The sequence below is a fragment of the Macrosteles quadrilineatus genome, unplaced genomic scaffold, assembly GCF_028750875.1.
Source record: "Macrosteles quadrilineatus isolate MER2022 unplaced genomic scaffold, UCM_ALF_1.0 Scaffold_2__2_contigs__length_208266976, whole genome shotgun sequence".
Lineage (NCBI taxonomy): Eukaryota > Metazoa > Arthropoda > Insecta > Hemiptera > Cicadellidae > Macrosteles > Macrosteles quadrilineatus.
In genome coordinates, this window is record NW_026542595.1 from 156,240,683 (window position 1) to 156,268,194 (window position 27,512).

General features: G+C 36.0%; 1 protein-coding gene across 1 annotated transcript in view; it reads right to left on the reverse strand.

Annotated features, from left to right (window-relative positions):
• Positions 1 to 27,512, reverse strand: part of LOC128984634 (zinc finger protein 239-like) — a 173,728-nt gene that overhangs the window by 98,933 nt on the left and 47,283 nt on the right. The window contains exon 2 of the mRNA XM_054403968.1: positions 6,853 to 7,026. Coding sequence (XP_054259943.1) covers positions 6,853 to 7,026 — 174 coding nt within the window. The remainder of the gene's footprint in view (positions 1 to 6,852; positions 7,027 to 27,512) is intronic.

The following is a 27,512-nucleotide window of genomic DNA, read 5'->3' on the forward strand; positions in this document are numbered from 1 at the left end:
TTAGATTCTAAGATACAGTATACCTATAACGGCACAGTAAACAGAAAAGAATATATAAATAGAAGAGTTACTAATACTGTAATTATATTACACAGTATTGCTAAACTTTCTAGATCTAGCTAAACGTCGTTTCAGTTTTCAGGCCTTTACAAAAAATTAATATAATCATTAGCATAATCAGCATTTACATCACATGACGCAATCCTGACCACAAGCATATGCTTTTTGATGGGCTTAAACTGGACCCAGCTATCCTTGATAAATGGTTCTGGTAAAAGATCGAAGCTACACAAGAAACCTCACTCAATTCTACACTCATCCTTCACTCACTCATATTCGGTCCACAGCAGAGTAAGTTATCTGTTTCAATGAAATACTATTTCAATCGACAATACTGGAACACTATTATAAACACGTAGAAAGCAGCTTTGATGAAAAACGATTGCAAACATAAACCTTTACTTTGGTACATGAACATCAGCTGACAACTCTATAAACCGAACATTGACTGAGCGTTCTAGTATACCAGAAAGGAGCAATCAGACAGCAGTTGGGGTACTGTAAGTCAAGTCTACAAAGTCATGAAAATCTTTGATGCCCAGAAAGTCTTAAACAACCTAGAATTCTTGACGATCCATAGGCTAAGTAAATCCTGTAAGCATTAAAAGTCTTATATTTCCTGAAAACTCGAAGTCCTTGAAATCCCTGAACGTCCTCAACAGTTCCAACAGTTTTGAAGACCTTCAAGGACCCTACAACAAAACAAATCATGGAGATCCCGAATTGCCTTCAGGCAATTCCGGATAAAAGTCTGAATACATGAGACCATAAACCCTAACAAGCCTAAGTTTCTTTAAAATCTTTAAAAATATTGCTCTCAAGAGCTTTCTAAAACGTCATGGAAGTTATTCAAATTCGTAAAGCTTATCATTAAGAACAACGTTTTCTTCAAGCATATTACTGAAGTTAGGAAAGATCAGAAGGTCTTGTAAATCCTTAAAGTCTGTTTGGAAGCATGCACCATTCAATTCAATCTAATAATTTTATTTCAACCATTTAATTATGGCGTGAGACCTTTAAAATGTACTGTAAGTCAAGAGAGCTCATAAGAGCCTGCAATATCTTAAGCTTGGAATGACAAATTTAAATATCCTGGAGATCGTCAGTTCTGTAGAAGGTCCTTTGTAGTAAGTACCGTGACCTTCCGACAGTAACATGTGGCTTCCCACGCCACGACCGCCCACATGAGTTTGTACAGCACACCACTTGAATTTAGAATAACAAACACTAGATAAGAGTTTGTCAACTTGCATTTACGAATAAATTGTTGAAAATGTAGTGGAAGCTTAACAACACTATTACTCGTCGCAAAAAAATTATTCTTGAAATTATTTGATTGAGTATTTTTTCAATCATACAAAGGTGTGTCAAAAATTGGTGTTTAACGTTACCTTTCTAGCGATAAGTGATTTTCGAATACGTTTTCTTGAGCATTTCCAACAAGGCTCACCACCTTCATAATATCGTTGCAAATGGTCTAGAATTGGCTTTTGGCTTCACTGGCAAATACCCAATACCCTCGTATAGCTAGTTTTTATGAATATAGGCAGACTAATCATGTGACAAGAAGGAAACTAATTAATACTCCAATTGTACTTAATCCCAAATTACACATGTTTTGAAAGGCAAAAAGTATTGAAAGCTACATTTTGATAGTTAAACTGTCATTTAGGGATTTATGTATTTAAAAAATGCATAAACTATGTTATAAGTCAGGAATATCCCTTTTCCCTACTACAGATATAAATATTTGTAAATATAGCCTACAACACCACTCTTTTCCAAGTAATCCACACCTCTAGTACGGTGCCACTTACATCCTTAAGATAGCCTGATGGGACCATTACCGCGGAAAATGTCGCAGACGGAAAAAAGATCGCAGTGTCAATAACGGAAATATGTGGCAAGTTCAACGCCTTTCCGCCGCATCATTATAGCAGTTCTCAGCAAGTCATCGGGCGGGATCCACTATTTAATTGATACGTTGTTATTTCTACCTGGAGATGACGGCTGAACTTTGCTCGGTGATGAACGGTTTTAATTAGTTCAACGCATTAGTGAGGCGGTAAAGAGAAGAGTTTAATTGAGTACACAGCTTCTTGTTGCCGCCCCTACCCTCACCAGCAGGAGGGACTAATTAAATTTTATGATTACACGCATGGCGCACATATTTTAACTATTTCCAGGATTTATGATTCCAGATTTTCAATTTTTAACAGGTATTATGTAAAATTTAATATGTGTGAAGTTGAAGCTTGGCTGTGTTATGAATTAAACGCATAAAGTGGTATATAGTATTGTAAAATCTTCTAAGAAGACCGTTGCTTCATCTTGCATCGGTAGGACAACTGGAGTATTAGCGTGTACCTATATATTTATAGGCAAGCATTGTTTCTTTCAAACCTTTTTCGCATCTCGTGTGCATCGCAAGGAAAATCTAGGCAATCTGTTAACAAGATATTTACCTGTAGATGTGCATAATACCTTTATAAATTAAAATAGGCTCAAATATAAGCACAAAAAGGAATTTAAAATAAAAAAAAATAACATGGGTTTTATGAGTTGCAATGCTGGTGACAAAATAACAACGAAATATAAAAAGTTAAAAAAAAACAATTCAAACAGTTAAAAGATTGGCTATCTATGCATTTTATATTCAAATGCCTGAAAATGATCATGTATTGTTCAAAGACACTTAGTGTTTTAGCTGTTTTTGTAAAAAAAAAACTTGTAAAGAAAAATTTGTATTAATTAAAATCAATGTCATTTTAAATAAACTAATCAAATTGTAAATTTTTGTAGCGCTTTGTTTTAACACTATTTAGACTGTAAGGATTTAGTGTATTACTACACTGATTGAAAACTAAACTTGTAGTGTTCAAAGCCCGGTTCACAAGCAGTCAGTTCAACCTTGACCGGTGCGTGTTGACATGTTTACGATCAACGTCCCCGGGTCCTGCTGTGAACCGGCCGTCGCAGTAGGTCGGCCTAATTATATACATGTAGTTTGTATTGTAATATCAAACAAATTGTTGTAAAATTGCCATAGTACTAAATAGTTTGGAACGAAAACAAGAAATTCATATGCAATGTATTCAAATGTATTAATTTACAAATTTTTATTATTGTGAACAAATTATTGGGATGGGAGAACTTTAAAGTTGGCACAAGAAAGTGTGTTTTTGAAAGAGAATATGCATCGAAATGAATTATAGTAGGCCTATAAATAAAATATATTTCGTATCTTAACTTCCAGAAAACATAATATGACAGAGAAAATTATTTTAATCTTTGCTACTAAAACTAACCATACGACTTTTTGGTTGGACAGTTTTTTGTAATTTTAATTTCTTATCTGGAAGCCAATCTGGTTTTACTTCCAATATCTAATCCTTCAAACTCTGAAGCAAATCCATATATCAAAATGGCAATGTACCTGTTTCGTTACAAAGATTATCTTTAAACGAAATGCCGGTTCCATTAAATTTTGCGTGAACATACAGACAGGCACATTATTATTATGAAAAAAATCACGCTTCAATAAACAGTACATTGAGTGGCAAACCTCTAAAACATACAATAGTAACATACAATGTTCAATAGTTGGGTATTAAGTTTGGTTTTAATGTATATGGTCCAGCCTTGATTAATAATCTATTCTTACAGTTTCTGTTCGTTTTAAATCGAAGGTGTAAACATTTTAATTCAGCATATAGAATATATAATATCAACAAATAGCTTAATAAATCAACCAAAATACAAGCCTTGCAACATCTGACCAGACCAAGAGGGCGCCCTCCAGCAACTGAACATTCACGAAAAGAAGAAGACACCTGACAATACCCTGGGGGCCAATCCCATTGAACGTCCTCCTACTATGATCGTGAGCACCTCGAGCTGTTACCACCACGTGTACCGCGTTACCACGGATGGTAATCAGTTGTCACACTACACGCTCACGTCCTTGACATTTCCCCTAATTGGCGCTGTAAATCTTACAAGCTAAAACTGAGAAGTGAAATACGAGTACGAGAACGTGTAGTAGAATCGTAATAGAGCAATCTGTGCTGGCCTTGGTGGCAAAGTTTTGTAAATTGCTTCCTAATACGGAATGAGTTAGAGAAGTTAGATCCGCGATTGGAGGATTTGAATTGATAATACTTATCTAGTATGGCTATCTTAGTAGTGATTTGTGGTTGGTAATGGTTCAAAACACATTATTTCTTAGTGCAATGCTAATTCAATCAGTTGTATCTAAGTATTTCATTGCATACAGGTAAAACAAATAACATTTTAACTTTTGAATTTAAGAAGCCCCAATCATAACAGTCAGTAACTTACCAAATAAAAGGATATACAAATTTGATTTGAAGGAAATTTAAAAGTCAAAACTGGTAGCAAATAATTTACCATTGGTTTAAAAAAAACTTTAAAAAACAAATTATGATATATAGCTTTAAATATAATGGTGTTTTGTCACAAATAGTTAATGATGAAATGTAAAGTTACTATGATCACCACAACTAAAATAAGTGAACATATCATTAACTTTATGTTTATATAAGTTTTGTTTCTTATACAGAGTAAAACGAATAACATTTTATATTTTGAATTTAAGAAGCCCCAATCATAACAGTCAGTAACTAATCAAATAAATGGTTACAAAACGAAAATTTTGATTTGGAGGAAATTTAAAAGTTAAAACTTGAAGCAAATAATTTGCTATTGGTTTAGATACAAATGTTTTAACAAATTATAATGTATAGCTTTGAATAAAATGGTGTTTGGTCACAAATAGTTAATGATAAATCGCCACCAATCATACTTGAGAGTCTTACTTTAGTGAGAATAATATATACTGCACATTATTTCCTGGTGATGCCAAGGCTTCATGGGGCGTTATGTGATTTTTCACAATTTTATTGTTACATGGCCACTCTGTGAATACATAATCACCAAACAAATAGCGATTGTCTAAGTCTTCTAATAGTGATAATCACTCAAGTTAACCATCTTCTATTCAATGACGCCATCTACGCATCAACACACTCTGCATCCCATTAGACTCAACGTGTAATTTACTCGCCTAAAATAATGACCCTTTGACACTTTGTGCATAAGTCATCCGGGGGGAAAACAAATTAATACTTCCTAGTAATCTGAGGCTTTCGTAAAATCGGGTGGGTCTCCTTGAACTTTAAATCATTCCGCCACCTAAATCATAGCCGGACGACTTTATCCGATCATTATTCATCTGTCGCAGAAAATAAGGGACCAAGAGTGTATCCTTGGGGTACGCCACAGTTGTGGATGCCGCTGCCGCTTTGAATGGGACTGACGCTACCTGAATCAGCTTTCTCCGATAGAAGCAGTTCGTTCTGATACCGATAAATCTTCCCGGTTTTCACACCTAGATGTATGCTGATTACAAGGCCGCCGCTCACAAATTACCTACGCAGGAGTCTCTAGTTTTGCGATCTCTGGGTGCCAATTAAAATAGCACTAGCTGAGTTGGCCCATAGGACTCCAACCTGTTATGAGCTTGTGTAACTTATGGTGCTTGGAACAATGTAGAATTTGTGACCCAGGTTAACCCACGAAGTAGTAGGAAGATTTTCTACGCAACCAATAATTTAATATCTTGTTGTTTACTATAAGATGATATTGATAGTACTAAAACATTTCACTGTTCTTGGAGGCGGGTTGAATCGTCTGTCCAAAATGTATTGCACATTTTTTATTCATGTAACTTTGAAGTACTTGAAGTAGTAATGTATATCAATTTATAGCAAAAAGTGAGAGGAAAGGGGATTCCTCTTAGTGGGATACAGTTAGTTGTCTACTGGACATCTAATTGATTAGGGTGTTTACTGTGAACGATTTGTATTCAATTAGTATTTCATAACTTGAAAATTTCAATCCAAAAGTTAAATCGAGTTTTTAGAGAATGTTTATATTCAGGAAACGGCAGTTGTTGTCCGGTTGGAATTCCTGTTAAACAAACACAAGGAGTGCCTCTATGACAAGTGTCAACTTCTCGAAGTGGAGAAGTGCTGTTTAACATCTCCTTCATAAACACATTAACACGCCTTCGTGACAGCTCGCTAACAGTTTCGCCTTTTGAGCTTCCACGTCAATGCGAACCAAAATGCATTTGCACAGCCTATAAGGATATTAGCGAATAATACAATACCACTTTATGTTACCTGTCGTTGTTTTGTGACAATTTGCGACACAGTTTTTTGTTAATAATACGGCTGTATTTTGGATTGCTATGTGAATATACTTGTATTATTTTTATATTGCTTTTGAAGAAGATTACGATGCGTAGAATGGTATTTCACCCAGAAGTAGTTTTAATAATGACCCTGATAAAGCCAAACTTTGTGACCAAATAAAATAATCCGGCTCGAAAGACCAAAAGTGTTTGGCAGTATGGCGATGAAATAATACAATCATTTTGTGGTAAAACCGCTACAAGGTTTATTCAGCTGCCTGGAAATAATAATAACACACTCACTAAAACAATTAGTGATAAACAATAACTAAAACTCATTAGTTATAAACTGTGCATTGATTTAGCTATGCATTTAACTTAGAACTAAATTTCAGAGCCACTTGTTAATGGCCAACAAATTACTAAAATACAGTTTAAGTTTGCTAACAAAACATGGGATTATATTTCAAATTACTTAAGTAGACCTTTCCAGTAAAATAACAACTATACAATTGCACTTAATATATCTAGAATGCATGCAATTCTGTATATTCCTGGTATAAATCTGTACTAACCTGCAGATAAGGGCTGCATGCAGACATTAAGACGCGATGTGCCTTGAGTTTTTTGTTTTGGCAACACAACGTTACATCTACGAACACTTCAGAGGCCAACATCTGCCTTAGGTAGGCCAACAGGCCGGCCTGATGGTGCCTCCACCGCACATGCATCTCCTGTCCTACCATCATCTGGAACATAGAAACGAGAACACTGTAAAGTAGACAGTAACAACACAATAGCACTTATGAGGCCAACATATACCTAGGTAGGCCAAAAATGTGAACCTTATGGAAGTAGGAATCCAAATTGGACTGTTCTCTAGCATTGGTAAAGCCTTTATACAATACATTACACACAACACGTTCACATTCATTCTCCAAGTTTCAACACATCCAATATATTCCAGAGCTAAATTTGTACAACTCAATAAACTGGAGTGTTCAAATGTACAATAAAACACCGGGAACCTCACGCGAGGTGGGAAAGGAGCCGAAATCACGCTGCGCCGATCTCAGATAAGTCAGAGACATGAAAGTATCTTGATATGTTGCGTACCCCGTGAGGTCGGAACAAAGCGGGCGAGCCCATTCTGGCACTGTGCCGGACGTGTACTAATGTCCCCATGAATGGAAGCTGATAGTCCTTCGACAGCGTAAATCAACTACTGTTCACATTCAGGACTCGTTTGTAGCGCTGTTATAACGCGATATCACCCGTTGAATGGCACTCGTTTGAATATAAATCGACCCATCGATATGAACTATTGATTGCCAATTCTGCTCCACGGTTCGTTTGGCCCATTATGTTCTGTGTCAATATTTATCTTGAATCAATTCCTATTGATGCCGTTTGATGTACATTGTTGGGACTGCGGTTGTTTAATAACCCAAGTCAACCGCTACAAGGTGTAGGGATTATTTGCGTTATTTGTTAGCGAATGGTCCATCCTCGGTTTATCTGTAATGTCGAGATTTTGTCAGATTGTATCACATACAACGATAGCGCAGTGACAAACGGCAGAATCGACCATACTACCGATCGACCTAGCAATACGATGATTCGGGTGAGCATTATTACTACGGGGCTACTCAGGATATTAAGGTGGATATTAGGCTTTGGTTATTGGGAAGCATACAATAGCTCCTTGGGAACATAAAAATAATATATATTTGTTACTGGTGCAAAACTGTTTTTAAACCTGATATATTTTTTTACTACCAATCAGGATTCTCATTAATCTCCCTCTAATTTCGCATCATCATTTAGTTACAAACTAGTGTACATGTTGCTCGAAATCGAGCAATTGCAAAGAAGTACAGGAGTTATTTAACAACAGATAACGTATTTAAAAACGAAACCGTCATAATCCACGATGAGTTTAAAAGAGTCAACTCAAACATTATTTAACTAATGGAACTACTCACAATGTACATAACAGTTACATATAATCAAAATTTCTTGTAAATAGTTAATCATTTTCCAAAGCTGATGTGGTTTTTAGTGTGTTCTACAAATGTTCCCCACATATAGCCGCATTAGGTTGTCCATGTTGATCTTCGTCAATGATAATGTAGTCTGTCTTCATGGTACCACCCATTGTCACCAGTATGTTAACAAATTTCAGTCATTTTTTAGTAGAAATGAATTTTTTTACAGAACTACCTGATTTCCTGCATAACATCTCTGTCACAATTTTTATTTGCTTCAATTGGCATTACTTTGGTTAGTTATTGTTATAACGTAAATTCTATTTACCAAAGAAAAAATGCGGAGTTGAAAAAAGGCCTTAATTTTGTTCAGATGGATTTTGTTTCTCTTAAAAGTGAATAATAGCATTGACTATTGGATACAGAAGTATTAATAGTCAAAGATAATTGTTAAATCCTACAAAAAAGTTTTAATACAGGTTTCTTGGATGTTGTCATATTCTTCTAAAATTACTTGACTGTTAAACAAATTAATTTCCTTGCCGTACCAGTTTTATTTAGTCTTAGAGGGCTTTCCTCTGCAATTATCACAAAGTAAGGTCCATGTTTCCTACAAAAATAGTAGCACTTTGGCTATCATCATCGTTCATTGTTTGTAGGAATCTTCATATTGTAGGTGTTCTTCATTATATATAGGCTAATAAGAATAGTAAATTCTTTAAAGAACTTAATCGCTATTTCTTTTACTTGGTGGCGTTCAATGGTTTTCCTATGTTTCTCTAGTTAACAACTCGGTCCTTTCAATGATTGCTTAAGAAATACAGTACTATATGTCAATTCATTTTTCTTATTTGGTGTAATATATAAAATTGTCCAGGATTTCTGGATTGTTTACATTTAATAAGTACGCAAACCCAAATCTTTGACTATTAATACTTCAGTATCCAATAGTCAATGCCAAAATTCAATAATAGTAAATATTTAATTTCAACTAACTGTAAATGTACCCAATGCGTTTCATCATTTCATTGATTTCGAAAATAAATAACATCAATTAAGTTATACAGCTGATCAAAATGTAAACAATTATGTTCTTCAAAAGGATAACATGGGAACTTTAAAAGCCACTGGGGCAGAGCCCAAGGAAATTTTTCAAAAACGTAAGGCCAGTTTGCAAATCCACGCGACACACTCTTTCCAATGAGACGTCAATGTATAAAATTGGTTCAAATAACAGTAATTTAATTATACAGCTGATCAAAATGTAAACAATTATGTTCTTCATAAGGATAACATGGGAACTTTCAAAGCCACTGGGGCAGAGCCCAAGGGACTTTTTCAAAAATGTAAGGCCAGTTTGCAAATCTACGTGACACGCTCTTTCCAATAAGACGTCAATGGATAAAATCGGTTAAGAAATGGCGGAGGAGTTCAACCGACAAAGTTTATTGTAGCGTATTAATTATATAGATTACGGATATCATAATCACTGGAATATATTGTTACGAGTCCCTCATCTTACTTTCCTTGCAGTTCCACGAAAGATAATTTATCGCTGTGGTTTACTAGAATTACAAGTTTCCTCATAGCTTCCAAGTAGTCTGTCTCTATATAGGATAAACTCATCATACAACGATAATCTTTGCCTGTTTAAGATGAACCCTAGTTGGAATACTCGCACAAGGAAGGGCATCAGCAAGTCTTTCCGTAGAAAAATCTCCAGACGAAACTTTGAAGAGATTCTTTTCATGCTTGGTCGCCATCAGTGTCACCAAGAAGCGGCTCGCCTGACGGCAGATTTATGTCAATAATTAGATCAGTAATTCGCCGGACGAGTTGGAAGAATGCTCTGGATCATTTCTCAGAAACGAAGTCTTCTGATGCATGCGATGTCCGGATTGTTTGAATCAACGTTGACTGTGCAGCTTTAAGACGTATCTGGTATAGAAACGTAGTATCATAAGAAGTAAAATCGTTGTGAAATAATAGAAAAGCTATGAAATAAACATAGTTCAACAAAAAAAGAAGACGGAACCAACCTTAAATTAGTCTTCAGTTGCACCAAAAAGATGATAAATCTTATTTTTTTTAATATTAAAAGGTATATTTTCGCTAATTAAAGGCTATTCTGCCTCGTTAGTCTAAACTGCGAGTCCCCTACGGCTCGTCCACCCAAGACACCTTCGGTTCCGTACATCAGGTCCAGCCACTGACAACTGCTTCCTAAGTGGTTCTACTGCGCATAAAAATATCATATTCCTCCGACCCCCTTATTATCACACTTTATACGGCGCGGCTTCACAGTGTTCAGGGCATTACTACTTGTAATGCTGTGGTTGGGGTAATGGTTGATAGCAAATGGGAAAATTATGCTCGACAAGAAAGAGGGGGCCCAAACGGCGCTGAAAAAACACAAATGGGACCCTGGTGTGAGCTAATTTTTGCGGAATGTGGGTTAACGGGAGGGTTTAAGGTGAATGAAAAGGATCACGCAAATCTTTCAATTCAGGCTTGGAGGTAGAAATGGATTTGCATTTAACTGTTCGCATGTTTGAAAGCGTGAATGTTTGATTTCTCTTTTAATTAAAACTATTGGACTTGAACTATATTCTTATTCAATAAACCCCTTTATATATTTGTCCTGATATTAATAATTTACTTTTGGATCGTTGACTATGTTGTAAGTTGGCTATTCTCACTGAGCTTTCGAATACGATGAAAATTGAAATTGTAACAATTGTTGTAGGATAAAATTTGGTCATATTTACAAACTTGCTCACAATGAGACTGACAATTGAATCTTATGTATTTAAATTTTACATAAATCTGCTGATTACACAATATAATTGGTTATCCATGTATGCGTCCAAGAGTGGAAACAACTTATTTATCCAAGAGTACATCACACCAGATATATTGGTGACATCAGAACTTATGTTGAGATTCATCGTGGAATTCTTTTCGAGGTTGGAATAGTTGATTGATATTTGACCCAACTTGACAATATTTAAAAATAAATCCTCCTCGGAAGAAATTAACTGTTTCCAACAATGGGGAGGTAAGTTTAGTTAGTTATTAAAAGTTTAACTTCGATTCAACGTCACTTTATTCTTCTGGCTCCACCCAGACTTAATTACAATTTACGATACATTTCGTTACTCCAGACGAGATTTACGAAGGATGTGAGTGAAGTGGCGTTTCCGCGACTGGTGCTCGTTCTTGGGCTGTAAAATTCCGCACTTTTACAGTTCTTTTATGGGGTCAGCCCTCTGCTATAAAGCTGTAAGTGGTTTTATCACGTATCAGATTTTACTCCCACAAATATCGAGACTCCGGTTATATCTGATGGTGGTCAAATGATAGGGGTGTTCACACCTGAAGTTGGTAAATGCAGATATACAATCGTTGAATGTTCACACTATGTTGTGGCTTACAGGAGTGCGTGATTTCCCTGTATCTTTTTTTCAATTACATCCTCAATAGTAATTTTAATAGCCCATGCGTGTGTATATTTAGTACAAGATTAAAATCCTTACGATATCAAAATAAATTTAAATAATCTGTAATATGTTTCGGTGTTTTTCCAAACCACTGATTTTACACCCTTTTAAATCTCACCCTTCAAAATGTCTTGGAGCTACAAAATTACACTTAACGATAAAGAAAGATTCCATAGGCTGTCCGACAAACCCATGATTATAACATTGAGTTTTAAATATGGTCGTGATTTAGCAGTAATCATCTCCGCTTACCTAGCTATTTAAACTCACAATTTGGAGTAGCTTAGGTTTTAACATTAAGACGTCCATTTGTAAAATAACGACATTACCAAAATGTATTAAAATTTCAACATGAACCATTAGAAACTCGTACTCAGCCCCATTAGAATCATCAGTTGAGATTGAGGTAACGGACGATAACTGGATACTAACCCGCCACCTCCATTAAACAAACAAGATCCGACTGATTAACATATGTATTCGGTTTTAATCGAGCGTAATAAATGACACGTAGTTATCAGGCCAGTTGTTAAATATCATCTACCGTCGAAATTATTGGTCGTCACGTATTACCATACTCTTTAAATACCAATCGGTGAAAAAAACGAAGAGAACGTAGTCAAATAAAAGGGTTCCGGCTGGCGGCAGAGGTTGACGGAGGCGATTGCTCAAATGGACCAATCTTTGATTTAATGGTGGGATTGAACGAACGGTTTGGACTGAGCGTATGTGAGGCGTGACTAGGACCAAACTTGAGAAAATAGTTTTAGCGATTCGTCTAGCCCGAGTTAATTGCAGGTGGCTCGGTTTTGGGCGTGTTAGGTCCATATCCTCCGATGAACGTGGGCAGATTATAACGTGAACTGCTTTCCAATTTACAGCGTTGTAATTACTTTCTTCCACAGACTCTGTGGAATTCATTTTCCGCGATCAAGATTGTTCCGGGGATTCATTATATTGGTAACTGAAGCTTAAAGACGTTAAGACGTGGTTAATTATTGTGGAAATAATCTAAATCAGAGGTGCCCTAAGAATCCAGCTTTATTTCAATGAAAATTGCCGAAGATAAATATGGGTTTAGTTGTGTGTAGTATAGTACGTTTAAATGTAGGTATTTCTTCAGCCAACCACTAGTATTTACAAGATATAAAATATTCATTCAAGCTTACAACTTTCAGTGCTATTTCCTTGTGTAAATGCCTTAGAATGAATTATAAAACAAACGATCAGCTTCCTTTAAAAAAATAAGTCAAATGGGGTTTTACTCCAGCATTCACTTATACGTGTATTGTGAAATTAGGAAGGACGCCAAAGGCCAATCACGCGATTCGTAATCTAAAACTCAACATCAAAACAACATTACGAAACCTCGTCCATTTGAATCTTCAATAGCTGAATCTCTTTGTAGGTGTTAGCTTTTTTTATGAACTCCTCTCCTTTCATCTATCTGATAGTTTATTTTTGAATCTGAAGTAGTCCTTTTGCATTTGTGAAAACTTCATGGCATACTGAACACATTTGTGACCATACAAATACTATTTTATATATTTTTGCGTTGAACCTACACTACACTGTGATCACAAGTGTATAAGAAACGTTTGATGTGCAGTACCATGGGTGGGTGTATAAACATTGTACTAACATAACCTACACAACATATTGACATGCTAACATTCCAACATATATATGCACAAGTAAAACAATGCATCATAAAGAACAATGGTGTCACACCGTCATAGAACTAGCGGGGTCCCCATCAGCGTACATCAGCGCGGGTTGAGGAGGGATTGTCGAGTTCGGGGTCACTAACGAGCTATTGTCCACTGGAAAACTCCAATTTATGTCCCTTTTAAGATCACGGGCGGGCTTGGCGCCGTTGTCCCACATTCGCCACGATAAAGAGATTAAGTGTCCCACCCGCAAGTGAGTGCATTCCGGTAAAAACCCGGTAAATACGATTTGAAATTCAATTCTTAACGAAGCGGTTATGAGCCCAAAATCACAAGAGAGTGTACGATTCGAAGCGCAGTGTAGGACGCGTAATTTGATGCACAGCAAATCGGCAGACTCGTTAAGGGTTTTTGTGTTTCCCGTTGACATTTTGTCTTCATTACTGCGGCCGTTCACCGGATGTTTGAGCGAGCTTTGAATGCGAGATGGACTTAGGACGTTCACACACGTTTTACGTTACTTTCAGGTTTTAAAGCGAATGAGAGTTGGTTTAAGGTTACATAAAACGTAATTAGTTGAATTGTCAATATCAAATTATGATATTTAAGAAAAAATGTAGTATGATTTGTTTGTTATGTTTTTGGTGAACATAAATATTACTGTTTATCTGAAGATAAATGGACTATCAATATTCCGTTACGCAGTTCCGTGCCTACTATGTGTAGAGCCATTTATAGTCAATGGTAGAACGTAGGTTCTAAAAAAATCACTATCCATTTGTGGCAATAATCTATTACGTGGCTAGTATCAAAAATATTAAGTTGTGTGGAAAATGTATCAATCAAAACAAGGACCGAGTTGGTTAAGTTCAAAAGTTAAAATGTGTTGTGACCGGTCTCGTGGTTAAACTGTGGGATTTCTGTCCTGGTGTCAAAGATTGAATCTCCCCTTTCACCAATAAAAATAGTGCTAGGTACCGAGCAAAAGGTAACCGGATTGATCCTGGTAAAGCCAGTAGCTTTAAAGGTTCGAAACTGGGCCCAGCTGTTTCTGATAAAATCCTGACTAATCAAATAGCTGATCATACTCAATAAACTAGCTATACGGGTAAAATGCGCACCTTAGTGTTGTCCCCATCACTATTTTCCATTGATATAAAGTTATGATGCCATCTAACTTATTTGTTTCATGGATCAAACTTTCCTTGGTCTATCGGTATAAAGTACCTAATAAATATATGCATCTTCTTATGTGAAGAGAACTTCCCTTGTTTAGGAATCTTCCTCTATTAAACAATATTATAATAGGGTTACAAACGCTTTAAAGCTAAAAGAACTGTTGAAATTTCAATCTGGTATCACTTCTAAGTTACAACTCAGAATTCAATTCCAACACGTCTTCAGAACGATTGAGGATATGACAAGGACGAAACATAGATTTATTTTAGACACGTTCCAATTCCACAGTTCCTTGCCCACACGTTTGATAAAGCCTTGAGCCTACGCTAACCATTAGAACGGAGATAGATGGTACGACATAGAGCAAGAACCAATTTGCACCTTGCAAATGCAATACCAACTGTAGCCGTTCCCACTGTGAATTATCGTACTCTATGTCAGGCCCCACTGCGAGAGGTAGCCTATACAGTAGTAGTCTATGGCTTGTGTATGGAATGGTTTTCAGCCTCCCATTTCATTTCGATGTGAATAAAATTGACTACTTACAATTTATGTATTCTATGCACTGACAAGGTGTCCGCAGGTCTTTAAGACTACAATGCACTGGCTAGGTTCAAACAACTGTGATGGTAAAAACATATGCCAACAATCAGTCTAAAGTATAAAATAGTTCAAAATATGAACTAGAGAAATGAATGCAGAAGCGACAAAGAAAACAAGCAATAAAGACCATTTGTCTAAGGAATGTTGGGCGCTCGATGAAAAATATTAATTTATTACGCGAAAAAGACAAGCGTCAACAAAGCTAATTTGACATTGTATTTGATTACGCTTATTGCATTTAAACTGCTAGGTCTATTAGAACTTTTCCGAACAAATACGCTTACCTTTTTACAGTTAAGTATTAATACCTACAAGGTAAACAATCTAAAATAATTTTAAACCACACTCTTCACGATTATGCAACTTGATTAGGGCAAATACGTGTTTTCATTGGATACTGATCGTATTTTTTATATGTCTTGTATATTTCCATTGATTGCCTATGTTAAATTATGTATTACTGCTACCCATGGTACATGATTAAACTAGACAAACGAGCACTCCCATAACGCTTAAAGGAAACCAAAATTAAAGGAACATTTCACTATACGCGAGCGACTAAGAGTGTGTGAAGTTTCAAAGATTTTAAAACCACAAAACTTTGTCCAAGACTACTTTTTGTACACTTAAGTCAAAAGAACGTGAGATAGATAACACCTCAGTATTTACAGAGGAGTATTGAAGTTTTTTGTGTTGTTAATAAAGAGAAGATATTAACGGATAATTTATATTCCTATTGTGCTCGCCTCCAAAGGATCAAGATAGAGAGTCCGAGATAATCTCTACCTTTCAAATTTGGAGGGGGCGTCTTCTCCGTTATCGCTGTCATTATTTGAGAATCAAGTAGAAAACCCTTCTAAACAGGATCAAATTATAAAGTTTTAGCCATTTGCAAACAAATGTCGATGGATAAGAAAGGGTAAGATAAATTGTGACTGATAACACTCGTTTCTGACAAAAAACCAACAAAACATTTTCGGTCGACGACTGAGATCGAGGCCGAGCTATCAGTGGCAATCCTTGTGCCTATAGCGATCATTATGGTAACACTTCGGTGGAAAGTTACCGTCCAAGTGGCGAATTTGAATACACATTTTTGTAAACAGCCAATATTAGAATGTCACCTATGATGTGTAAATACTCTTTATAGTAGTTCGTTTAGAAATAAAGCGCACCAATAGTATTTATGATTGGTTGTAAAGCACGTAATTGAAAAGTGTAACAAGTCCAAACCTAAGGTTACAGGTGGAAAATCTATAATTTGAGTTCTACAAAGTAGATGAAATTATTCTTTTCAAACCACTGAGAGACACAACTGAACACAATCACAAGCTGAATCAAGTGTGCTGTATTTTTACTATTAGTGTTTTTTCTGTGCCATAGGTATTTTCTTTTTTTTAACCGAACGTTCCAAAAACGTTTCAATTCTTAATACTATCTAAAACGGCCATTAAGTAGACAGCATCATTATTTTTTTATAGCTTAGTGTCAAACGGCTTCGAGTACAGAGTACAGAGTAAATTTTACTATACTGTATTGTACTTTGTATGTATCCTGTATAATATTTCAAACAAATTTTACTTGGTTCAAATACCTTCCCAGTTTTCCAGTTTCAAAGACCTTCACTCCACCAGAAAATTCCTCTGTATTCGAACTTATTTATAAAAACGTCCCTATAATTCATACAAGATAACCTTCTGATGTCATTGTGTGTACATTACTCTATTCAACGCAGGTGGTGCAGCCTGCTGGATGGAGTCATTCAATTTAAATTGAATAGTGAGAACCCACACACAGAGTGATAAGAGTCTGGCAAAATTCCTACACGAGGCTTCGCCAAAATGTATGACGCAGTAAATTGTTATCATAAACTAGTATGTAAAATATGTTTGTTCACGATTGGAGAGTATTTCTCAGGTTTTGCAACATTTATCTTTACTTACCAAAATGGATGTACGTTCTCAGTACCCACGTGTTTATGTTAATCCTTTCTAGACAAAAATTACGTTTATGGAAACACTTGCTAGACAAGTTAACTCCAGTGAAAAATCCAACGCGGTAAGGTCCAAACCAGCCTTACAATCACTCATCTTCGGCAAAAATCTCCAAGGTTTAAACTTCACTGGATACCAAGGTCACCATGAAATTTTTGTGAATACATATAATATTAAAATTACCATATTCGTATATAAGCTAGCTGTTTGAAAATCTTTAGTGTTTAATTCCAATTGTAGAAATTTTTGAGATTTTTGTAAGAGATATTGTTTGACTATGAATTGACTCCTTACTGAATTGACAGAAAAAGTATTATTGAACAAATGGTAAAACTATTTTTTCTTTCTGAGACGAATTATGGATGTGTAACTATTTCATAGGGTAAATCTAATAAACAGCATTATTCTTTTTGGGCTTTCTTCCCATTGCTAAGCATCCAGCTATTGTTTATAACAGTATAGACTAGCAATATATTTTTTTCAGTTTAAAGTAAACGCTAACTCTTAAAACGTTAGAAAACACATCAAGTGGCTTTAACATGCGCAAAACTAAAGTTCAAATGAACCTGAATAAAGTCCTACCCGATGGTTATTACTGGACTAAACTGGTTGGATATCTGTTCAGTATTGACAGTAGGACTAAAAATAACTAAGTAGGTTCATATTGGATTGGTTGCAAGGTGAACTCAACTTCCAGTTGATCAACTTTATATTCACTCGGTCAAGTGCAACTAGAAATAGCTTAGCAGCACCCACACATGACAGCTATACCCCTGTACGTACACTATGTTACTGAACGATTATGTGTATCTCTGAACATCTCTCTCAACACTATTACTTCTTTGTACCCTGTATAGTTTATGTACAACGCTCTATTTTGCACCCCTGAGGTTTTTGAGGTCCCTTTGCACCTCTCTGATCTCTTTGCACCTTCTATTAATCGTTGTACAATGAACTACTTCTGAATACTTCTGTACATTTCTGTACACCACTTTGAAACTATATTACTTATAAACACTTTCATAAAATTCTGTTCACCTCTGTACACTGTATTTAGGTACCCTTTTCTTCTCTACATTATTCTTATATTACTTTAGAACGCTTATGTGCACCTCTCTTAACCAAAATACAACTGTATAACAAATTTGTATAACATATACATATTTTTTTTTGATTTCATTATATTTGTGTGACACTTATACCTTAGACACTTCGATGTCCTTTGAACTTCGTTTGGCATCTGAAACGGTTGATCTTGAACTTAACTACAATTTTTACAAGCAATTTCCTTTTTGCACACTTCTTTGTAGCTCTTCACACCTTTGAATACCTTTGAAACTTTATTCACGACTATTTTGTATTGTCTCTGGCCACCATTATACATCTCTTTATACCTTTACAAGACTGCGTGTTTTCCAAACACTTCTATAAATTTCTTTACTCTCGTGTCCACAGTCCATTCTACCCAGGCTCAAGTCCTTCTTCTCTCCTGCTCACTTAATTAGTTCAAACTATTAATATTCGCTCTAAGCAGCTCAATATACTGAGTTCATTAATCCCAAGGCCGCTGATGAAGGACTCCGGTACGTGTCTTCTACTGGCCTTTGGATAGGGTTGACCTTTCCGCTTGACACATTAGTTAAATATAGAAGAAAAAGGATTCAAATTTAATGTGTTTGTGTAAAGTTCGATTTAACTAGACGATTTTCACAAATAATTTGTTATTATTTAGTTGCATTTTTACACGTTTCAAGTACATAATATGTAAACAATAACGGGTATTTAATGTGTGTAACGTTTAATTAATAATCAATTTAACAATCGTCACCAACCTCATCACCAATACTCTCACCTTACCCATCACAAATGTCTCAAAATTGAATTTCCGAAATTGAAACTATGGACCCTAAGCCCCAACACTCTTTAAATATTGTATCCAATTCAATAGCACAAAAAGGAACTGTTGGTACCAACCGAACGCAACTACTTAATTTAATCTGACGTAGCGCAGCCAAATGTCTAAAACAACTAAACGACGCGTTTCGTCTAGTTGTATTAGGCTTCTTCAAGTGAATGGACGGACAGGAAATGCGTTATTATCTCCGGAGCCGCAGGGAGGGCAGACTTGTAATGATAGACCGGACAAGCGAGGAATGCTCGCACTGACACACTAGTTGCGGTGTAACGGGTCGTTCGTCTGCCACTTGGGTAAATATTGTGCCATTAGGTTGGCTGAGAGGATACTGATTGGTTATTGCATCTAGTCACGTCTGGTCTACGAGGGATGGGTGTCTACCCCTAAGTATATTACCTGGGTTTGGGGTGTCTAAAATGCAAAACTAGGGTAAATACAGTGCCATTAGGTTGGCTGAGAGAATACTGATTGGTTATTGCATCTAGGCAAGTCTTGTCTCCAAGGGATGGGTGTCTACTCCTAAGTATTACCTGGTTGGGGTGTCTAGGATGCAAAACCAGGGTAAATATTGTGCCATTAGGTTGGCTGAAAGTATTATACTAATTGGTTATTGCGTCTTGTCAAGTCTTGTCTCCAAGGGATGGGTGTCTACTCCTAAGTATTACCTGGTTGGGGTGTCTAGAATGCAAAACTAGGGTAAATATTGTGCCATTAGGTTGGCTGAAAGTATTATACTAATTGGTTATTGCGTCTTGTCAAGTCTTGTCTCCAAGGGATGGGTGTCTACTCCTAAGTATTACCTGGTTGGGGTGTCTAGGATGCAAAACCAGGGTAAATATTGTGCCATTAGGTTGGCTGAAAGTATTATACTAATTGGTTATTGCGTCTTGTCAAGTCTTGTCTCCAAGGGATGGGTGTCTACTCCTAAGTATTACCTGGTTGGGGTGTCTAGAATGCAAAACTAGGGTAAATACAATTTCATTAGGTTGGCTGAGAATATACTGATTGGTTATTGCATCTAGTCACGTCTGGTCTACGAGGGATGGGTGATACCCCTAAGTATTACCTGGTTGGGGTTTCTAAAATGCACTGATTCTCTAGACGTAGTGTAAATGGCCTTTCATCTCCCACTATGGTAAAAATTTTGCTATTAGGTTGGCTGAGAGGAGACTGATTGCATCTAGTGACTTCTGGTCTTCACGATATGGGTGTCTACCACTGAGTATTAAAAACTTCGGTAGGATGCACTGACTCTATAAATGTGTTTGGGCGGATTATTCAACTGCCACCAGGATAAATGTTGTATCTTTATGTTGGCTGAGAGGATACTGACTCGTTATTGCATCTAGTCACGTCTGGTCTACGAAGGATGGGATTACAACTTACAATAATGGATTTCTGCGTTTAGAGACAATTTAGGGATCTTCAACTGACTATAGGGAGTATGGCATTTTTTTATTAAGTATGTGTAAGCATTAATCGTTACTCTGGTTATTTAGCCCAAGACCTTGCCTGAAAAAGAACACTTTTATTTGGATACTCAGCAGATTCCAATGTTTCCAATTTCACACCGAGTTTTATCTAGACCAGTTTGAACCATTCCAAGGTAGTTTATGTCACTCGCCAGCGTCAGCGATCTACATAACACGATCTCAGTATTTTACCGACTCTATGTCACTGTCCAAACGGAACTGCCAAATTCGGCTAACGGTCTGCGATTCCCAAAATCCGGGATTTAGCTGCATCAATTTAGCATGCGAAGCGACTAACTGATAAGGAGGAAAGGTGGAATCGGTCCCGTCTGTCAATTTACTTTATCCGCTCAAAAAGCCGATACCTGAAGCATTTTTAATGACGGAGTTGGACATTCCTTGACGTGAAAAAGTCTGAACAGCTCATTAGCTGCGGCTGAAATGAAAACAGAAGAACCTGTCTCAAATCCGCAAAAAGCGGAAACTGGATTTCTATTGGTAAGTTGTCACTGGGTAATTGGCGACGCTCCGGAAAGGCAAGACGACGAAACTGGAATATGCGGGTAAGATGACAATGGGATCTGATTATAGATCTCTGACTAGTGAGTGATAAGGGAAGAGCCAATTACTGACGCCGACGTGGTCAGATTATATTGCTTGTTTGGAAATGCTGTGACTTCTATAGGTATAGAAAATATTCCAGAATAGATTAAGGATAGGAAGAAAGTGTTTGGGTTGTGCTTGTGGAACTCGCATTCTGATGAAGAGAAGGGGAAAAGTCGCTTGGGTTGGGACTGAAAATGTGTTCTACAACTATTCATTGCGATTATTGGACTATTCTGGCCTGTAAGTTCTACTGAAAAAATATTAATTGTATCAATACTCTTCCATGATTGCCGGAATGCGATGTGTTTTGATTGACTTAATAGATCAATGATAAGACAGAGAGAGCCTTGTGTCAGCTTTTCCACTGCTCACTTCATTCTGAAGATATCGCGACGCTTTCCTTAACCGGCAAACTTGTACAGGGCAACGTCCTCCTAATCCAAACAGGATTTGAATATGTAAATATTGGACTAATTAGAACAAAAAAATTGGAGGAAAGAGTAGCTTTAACACCCAACTTCCTGTAAATTAAATATTAAAAATTATTCCAGATCGAGAGATATCCCATCTGAAATCGCTGAATGGTGTTTTAACCATACGAACTGAATGACATCCCTCGTCAAAATGCTCATTTATGTAAATAATCCGGAGGTTGGCAATGTTTGTTGAGTGTTGTGGCATTTGCAATAAGGATTCGTTAAAACTGGGAGCCTTCGATAGAAAACTGAGATTAATATGTAGACGCAAAAATCGAGTGTACACCGAACATGAGAGCATATTCACCTTCAAGTTTACAACACATATGGAATTGAACCTCATTCTCTTAAACAGTTATTTGAGTACTACGTGCATTGTCTCTCCTTTAAAAAATGCAAGTGGCGTAGAGAATATCAATTAATCATTTGAATAAAAATAAAATTAATTTTACAAAAAGTGCTATGCATAATTTAATTAATTAATTTAGTAAATTGATTGTTTTGACCTCGAGCTGAAAGTTAATCGGCGATTCTAGATTAGCAGTAAAACATCTTCAGATGCCTCTATCGGAGGATTTATAAAGACAGCTGGTTGTAGGAAGATTTAAAGCTTCTAGAGAACATCTTACTCGTCCTTCCTACTCATGAGCTGAGATTTAGTGATAACATCTGATAACAGCGCGGCCTTAGCAGCCTCGTTGTGCTGACACCGATAACTTACGTAGTCTCAAGTCGTACATTGCGCTAAAGGATATTCATCGTACACAAATTTGAGTAGAGGATGATCTACAAATTTTTACAAACGTTTTGGCAGTCAAAGTATATCCTTAAAAAAGTTTAGACTCCCATCTTATGGTAGGATTCAAACAACCATACTGGCGCAATTGTATTTATCAATTGGAGGGATTTAGATTCCGCCCTTAAACAGATGTTTCTCTAACCAACCTCTAGACCAGCTTATCATACTGTAGTTTTTTGTAGTGTTGCTAGTCCTGTGTTCAATAATTCTAAAGACAAAAAAATGATTTGTTTGAAAATTAGTTTTAACATACCACATCAATTGTAGAACATGGTTAAGCAAATTATTCAACCTAACAAGTTATGTAAAAATTAACACTTAATTTATTCAACACTCATCCTCCATTAAAATCCCTCTGAGAGCACGCACTTTGATGTTTCGCCTCTATGGTATATCAATTTCAATGTATAAAAATGTATTCTAAACTTTGACGGGATGTTCGTATAATAAATGTGACTTGACCGTCCCGACTGGTTCCATGTCCCAAGTGTGCAATAGTTCACATATTATGATGCAATACGTTACAGCTGAGGTATTTACTATTCGACAGTAAAGCGAACCAGGCCTTGAGCAACATTGTAAAATGTAGCTGCAAGTTTTTGTCAAGCAGAAATGAGCCATCAAACGTCAACTGAGTCAGGTGACTGAGTGATTGGTTCAGACCCACATTCCTAGTTCCACCGACATGGACCGCAGGATTCAAACCACAAGGCATAATGTGTGATTTGTAGTCAAGTGTTCCGCGCCAAATGTTACATTTACATAGACAAAAAGACAGGAAAACAAGTTGAGAAATGGAACTGTTAAAGTTGACTGTAGGCAGTATTTATTAAATTTATAATTGTAGAACTGCTTCAAAAGAGATTAATACATAAACTAGTAGTTTATATTTTTAAAAATACAGGATTTTAAACATTGGATAGTCAGTTATATGCATGAAAATGTTAGGATTTAAAAATGACAACTGTAGCCTATCCAAAATTTTCTTTTACTTTTTGGCCATTTTATTTGTCGATTTACTATAGGTCTTGGTTCAATAGTTTTTTTTTTAGTGCAAAGTGATAGGCCTACTTACTTTGCAGTTCTATTCACTATACAGTATATGCTTTTTCGTAATGTAATGCTGCTTATTTAAACAAAAATAAGAAAAATAATTGAATTACAAACCAAAAAATACATGTCATTGAAAAAGAAGGTAAAACCTCTATAATCAAAAATCAATCCTGTGCTGAGTGACGTATGCTCTTATTATTTTATTTGACCGATAACTCTTGAAGTTTTTTTACGCAACTATTGGCAATACCAACACAAGGGATATGGTTTATCTATGGCTATACTTTATGCAATTGGCAAAATTGTATATCTGCAAAACAAATTTTTTTTATCTCAGTAAACTGTAATAGAGCATTTACCTCTGAAGAAAAATTAGTGCACAAGTTTAAGTTTACTGATGTTGACTTTTACTATGTAGAAGTTACTGTGTTAAAATGGCCACCATATATATTTACTTTAAACTACTCGTATTAAATTGTTTTAATTCAAAACTTCCATCCAAACGCACATCATAGTGACGACCCACCTATACAGTACACAGTCGAGTTGTACGGTACAATTGTGTATGCAAAGCATACCACGAATGATGGAGACGATTGAGCCACTCCGCCTCCAATCCATTCTTCAGCGCGAGTTTATAGCCTCGCAGCAGACGTAAACGGGACTTGATTTCACGCTGACGGAGGCAGAAAATACACGCAGATAGTGAGTTGCTGCTAGCCTCTACACTTATATGGTGAGCCAATTCCACGCCTTCGTAGTTATTATCTCAGCAGAGTACAACCACTCGCCCACAGGCAAGTGTTGTACCGGACTGTAGTGTCAGGTTGTATATACCTCAGCCTAGTCTGACAGCTTGGGCTATAACGCGTGCGAGTGGGTATATCTCGGCTATGCACTTTTTCAAAACTTAAAGTTATGTATGTATTCGAGGACCTAATGTTCAGGGAAGACGATTTACATACATTTAAATGCAGGATAGTGTTCGCCTGGTAATCAGAAAGCTATGTTCGATCCTGAGAAAAACAGCGGCTTCTTTATGGTTCAAACATATATCTATGTATCTTTGATCACGGGTTTGTATAAATGTGTCTGACTAAAGAAACAGTTTGTTTTAGGATATTACAAGGCTGTACATTGTATTGTATAAGTACCTCGATCAATTTCACTTCTATCTTGCATTCGTACTAATTTGAAAATATACACAAAAAGAAATTAATTAATTAATTTGAGAAAAGTGAAACTATCCATTTCATGTTCTGAAGTCGTTAGTGTAAAAAAGATTCAAGAAAAAATGGGAATGTTGTACTTTTTGGAACTTTTAACTGTGATTTCATATTCATTAGCGTCAGTAAAATATTTTAGCAAAACTTTTGATCATATAAGTGGTGGATGCCCAGCTTAGTTAATACGGCCAAACTAATGCAGTGGGACTAATAAAATTAGTCCACATTCAGAAAAAGCATCTGACTAAACGTGCTGCTTCCATCTAAAATGTACAGTAGTAACAACGTAAAAGTAAAACTCGAATTATATCATCATGCATAAACTTTATGTGGAGTTGTCGTCGTGCACACAACCAATTAAACATTAATACAATGGTACAACAAGCTCAACTAAATAATAAATAGCCTTTATAATCTGTGAGTATGTTAATTTACAATTGATCTTCTTATGCATAAAAAGTAAGTTTGATATACGATTCTATGTCCTAAACTGGTCCCAAATTGATCTTTCACATCCCAATCAAACCATTCCAACAGCTTTTCTCCTTACCTCGGTCATACCTTAAACTGAAGGCCTCTGATCCATCAGTGTTCCAATTACCCGACATGTAGACCAATCACGGACCTTCCAGCAATCACCCTTGTGATCTAGGCCTCATCGATATCACTACGGCCTCAGTCGCGCCTATCACACCAAGCGCCTTGTACCAATCACCATTACTGTCATGGATGGCCACCTTACAGGCGCAGATGCTTTACTCATCTAGAAATTGGCTCTAGGCCTCTCGAAAGAGGTGGCCTGGTGTAGACTATCAAATAGTTTTCATTGATTTCGTTGTTGCTTAAGAAAAGTCTCTAAACACCTAAGCAAAAATATTATAACGAATACGGTAACGAAATTTCACCGAATGAAATTAAATAAGTACCATGCGAAGGGAAATGATGTGAACGGAGTAGACCTAGTATAAGTTAAATGAATAAAAAGGTGTTGGTAATTTACATATTGGTAACTACATATTATTTAGGCTTGTTGGTTATCGTATTGTTGAAAATCCTAATTTGTAGTCCGCTATATCGCATATTATCATTCTTATAAAGAATTAATGTTTTTAGATTGATTGTTTCTAAATAATATCAGATCAGGATATATTACATCCTTGTGGATTTCTTAAAGATTTCCTTCATATCTGACGTAGGCCTAATAAAAACCACGTATTTTCTAATCTTTATTTATAGGAATAGAATAACTATATCCTGGTCCAATACTGGTCCTCCAATACTATTTAATATAAGTGTATTTATACTAAAAAACTTATTAAGTAAGAAATTAAAAAGAGACATTGGTTTTAATTTTCAGTAGGCACGTCGGTCCAATTAATATTTTTAACAAAAATTCTGTTCAATCTTTGACTACTTTTGCCAATACCGAGTGCGTGTCTGAATGTAAAATCCCTTATTTTGAGAATATGTTTAAATTCAAATAACCGTAAACTACTTAGTCTACAATATCGCTCTTACATGGGTATTTATCGGCCTGAGTACGGTTCAGTAGTATGCACCATCACTTAAGATAATTATTTACGAAGTTGCAACACAACTGAAAAAGTCACCTTAATTTAGGTTCTAATTATATTTTCCTCATAGTACATCAGTTTACAACATTCTCCAAAACCACCGAAACATTGTAATATCACACCATAAACGATAATTACAGGTGTAAAACCAGAAGAATTCTCATATGAGTCGAGCGATTTCATAATCTTAATTGGACATGAAATTCAAATTTAATTACAGACTAATTGATGACAGGTTAAAACGCGCGTAAATATGGATAACTAGTTTTTTGTGAAATCCCGTGATTGTTGCTCACCTTGAGAAGTACGTAACGTGTTTCACACTTCCCAGAATGACGAATGGAAAACCGCAATCGTGCGGTGAACAAAGATATCGTGGAATGAAGTCATTTTGTGGTTCTGTGGTTTCCCGTATCACCAGTTATCAATATGATATGTTAATATTTCACTTTTCCTTGACGGTAGTTATTTGGTTCGTTTGTGTATTAGTTTGTATACTTGTTTATAGAGAGGTTAGTACAATATAATAGTTTGTGTAGTAGTTTGCAGCTTTTCGACTGTGCCTACTCATCGATTGACAGATATATGATATCGTGACTATGTACAGTGAAATAGAGAAAAACATTTCCTTTAGATACAGTACAGTACAGTAAACGTACAAAAACATGTACAGTCTTATAACACTTACGATACATAATTTTTGTTACATATAATATTTTGTTATTTCATATAATAACAGATTAACATTTTCATGGACTTTTACCATCTCAGGCGAGAAAGCTGTATAGTGGTGTTATATCGTTTACGTATAAGCGTATTCATAACAATCGCTGAATAAGCTACGGTTAACACATTTAGTAGAGGTCAATTAAGGAGTCGTATAATATTAAGTTAACTATTACAGTATTAATTATTACTTAATCATCTCATAACACACTTTATAGGTAATCCTACCAGTTGGATTGCATTGCTACACCAACTATCAAAATACCAAGGTTTTTACTATAACGCAAGACATAATAATCAAACTAGTTTTATAGCAGTGTAAACCTGTCAAAGACCATTAAGGTGACATTGGGTAGTTAAATGTCCATATTATAAATGGTAGTAATACGGTAGCTGTAGGGGACTTGGCAGTTTATACTTAGCAGCAGTAGTTGAGAGTACTACTGTATTGTAC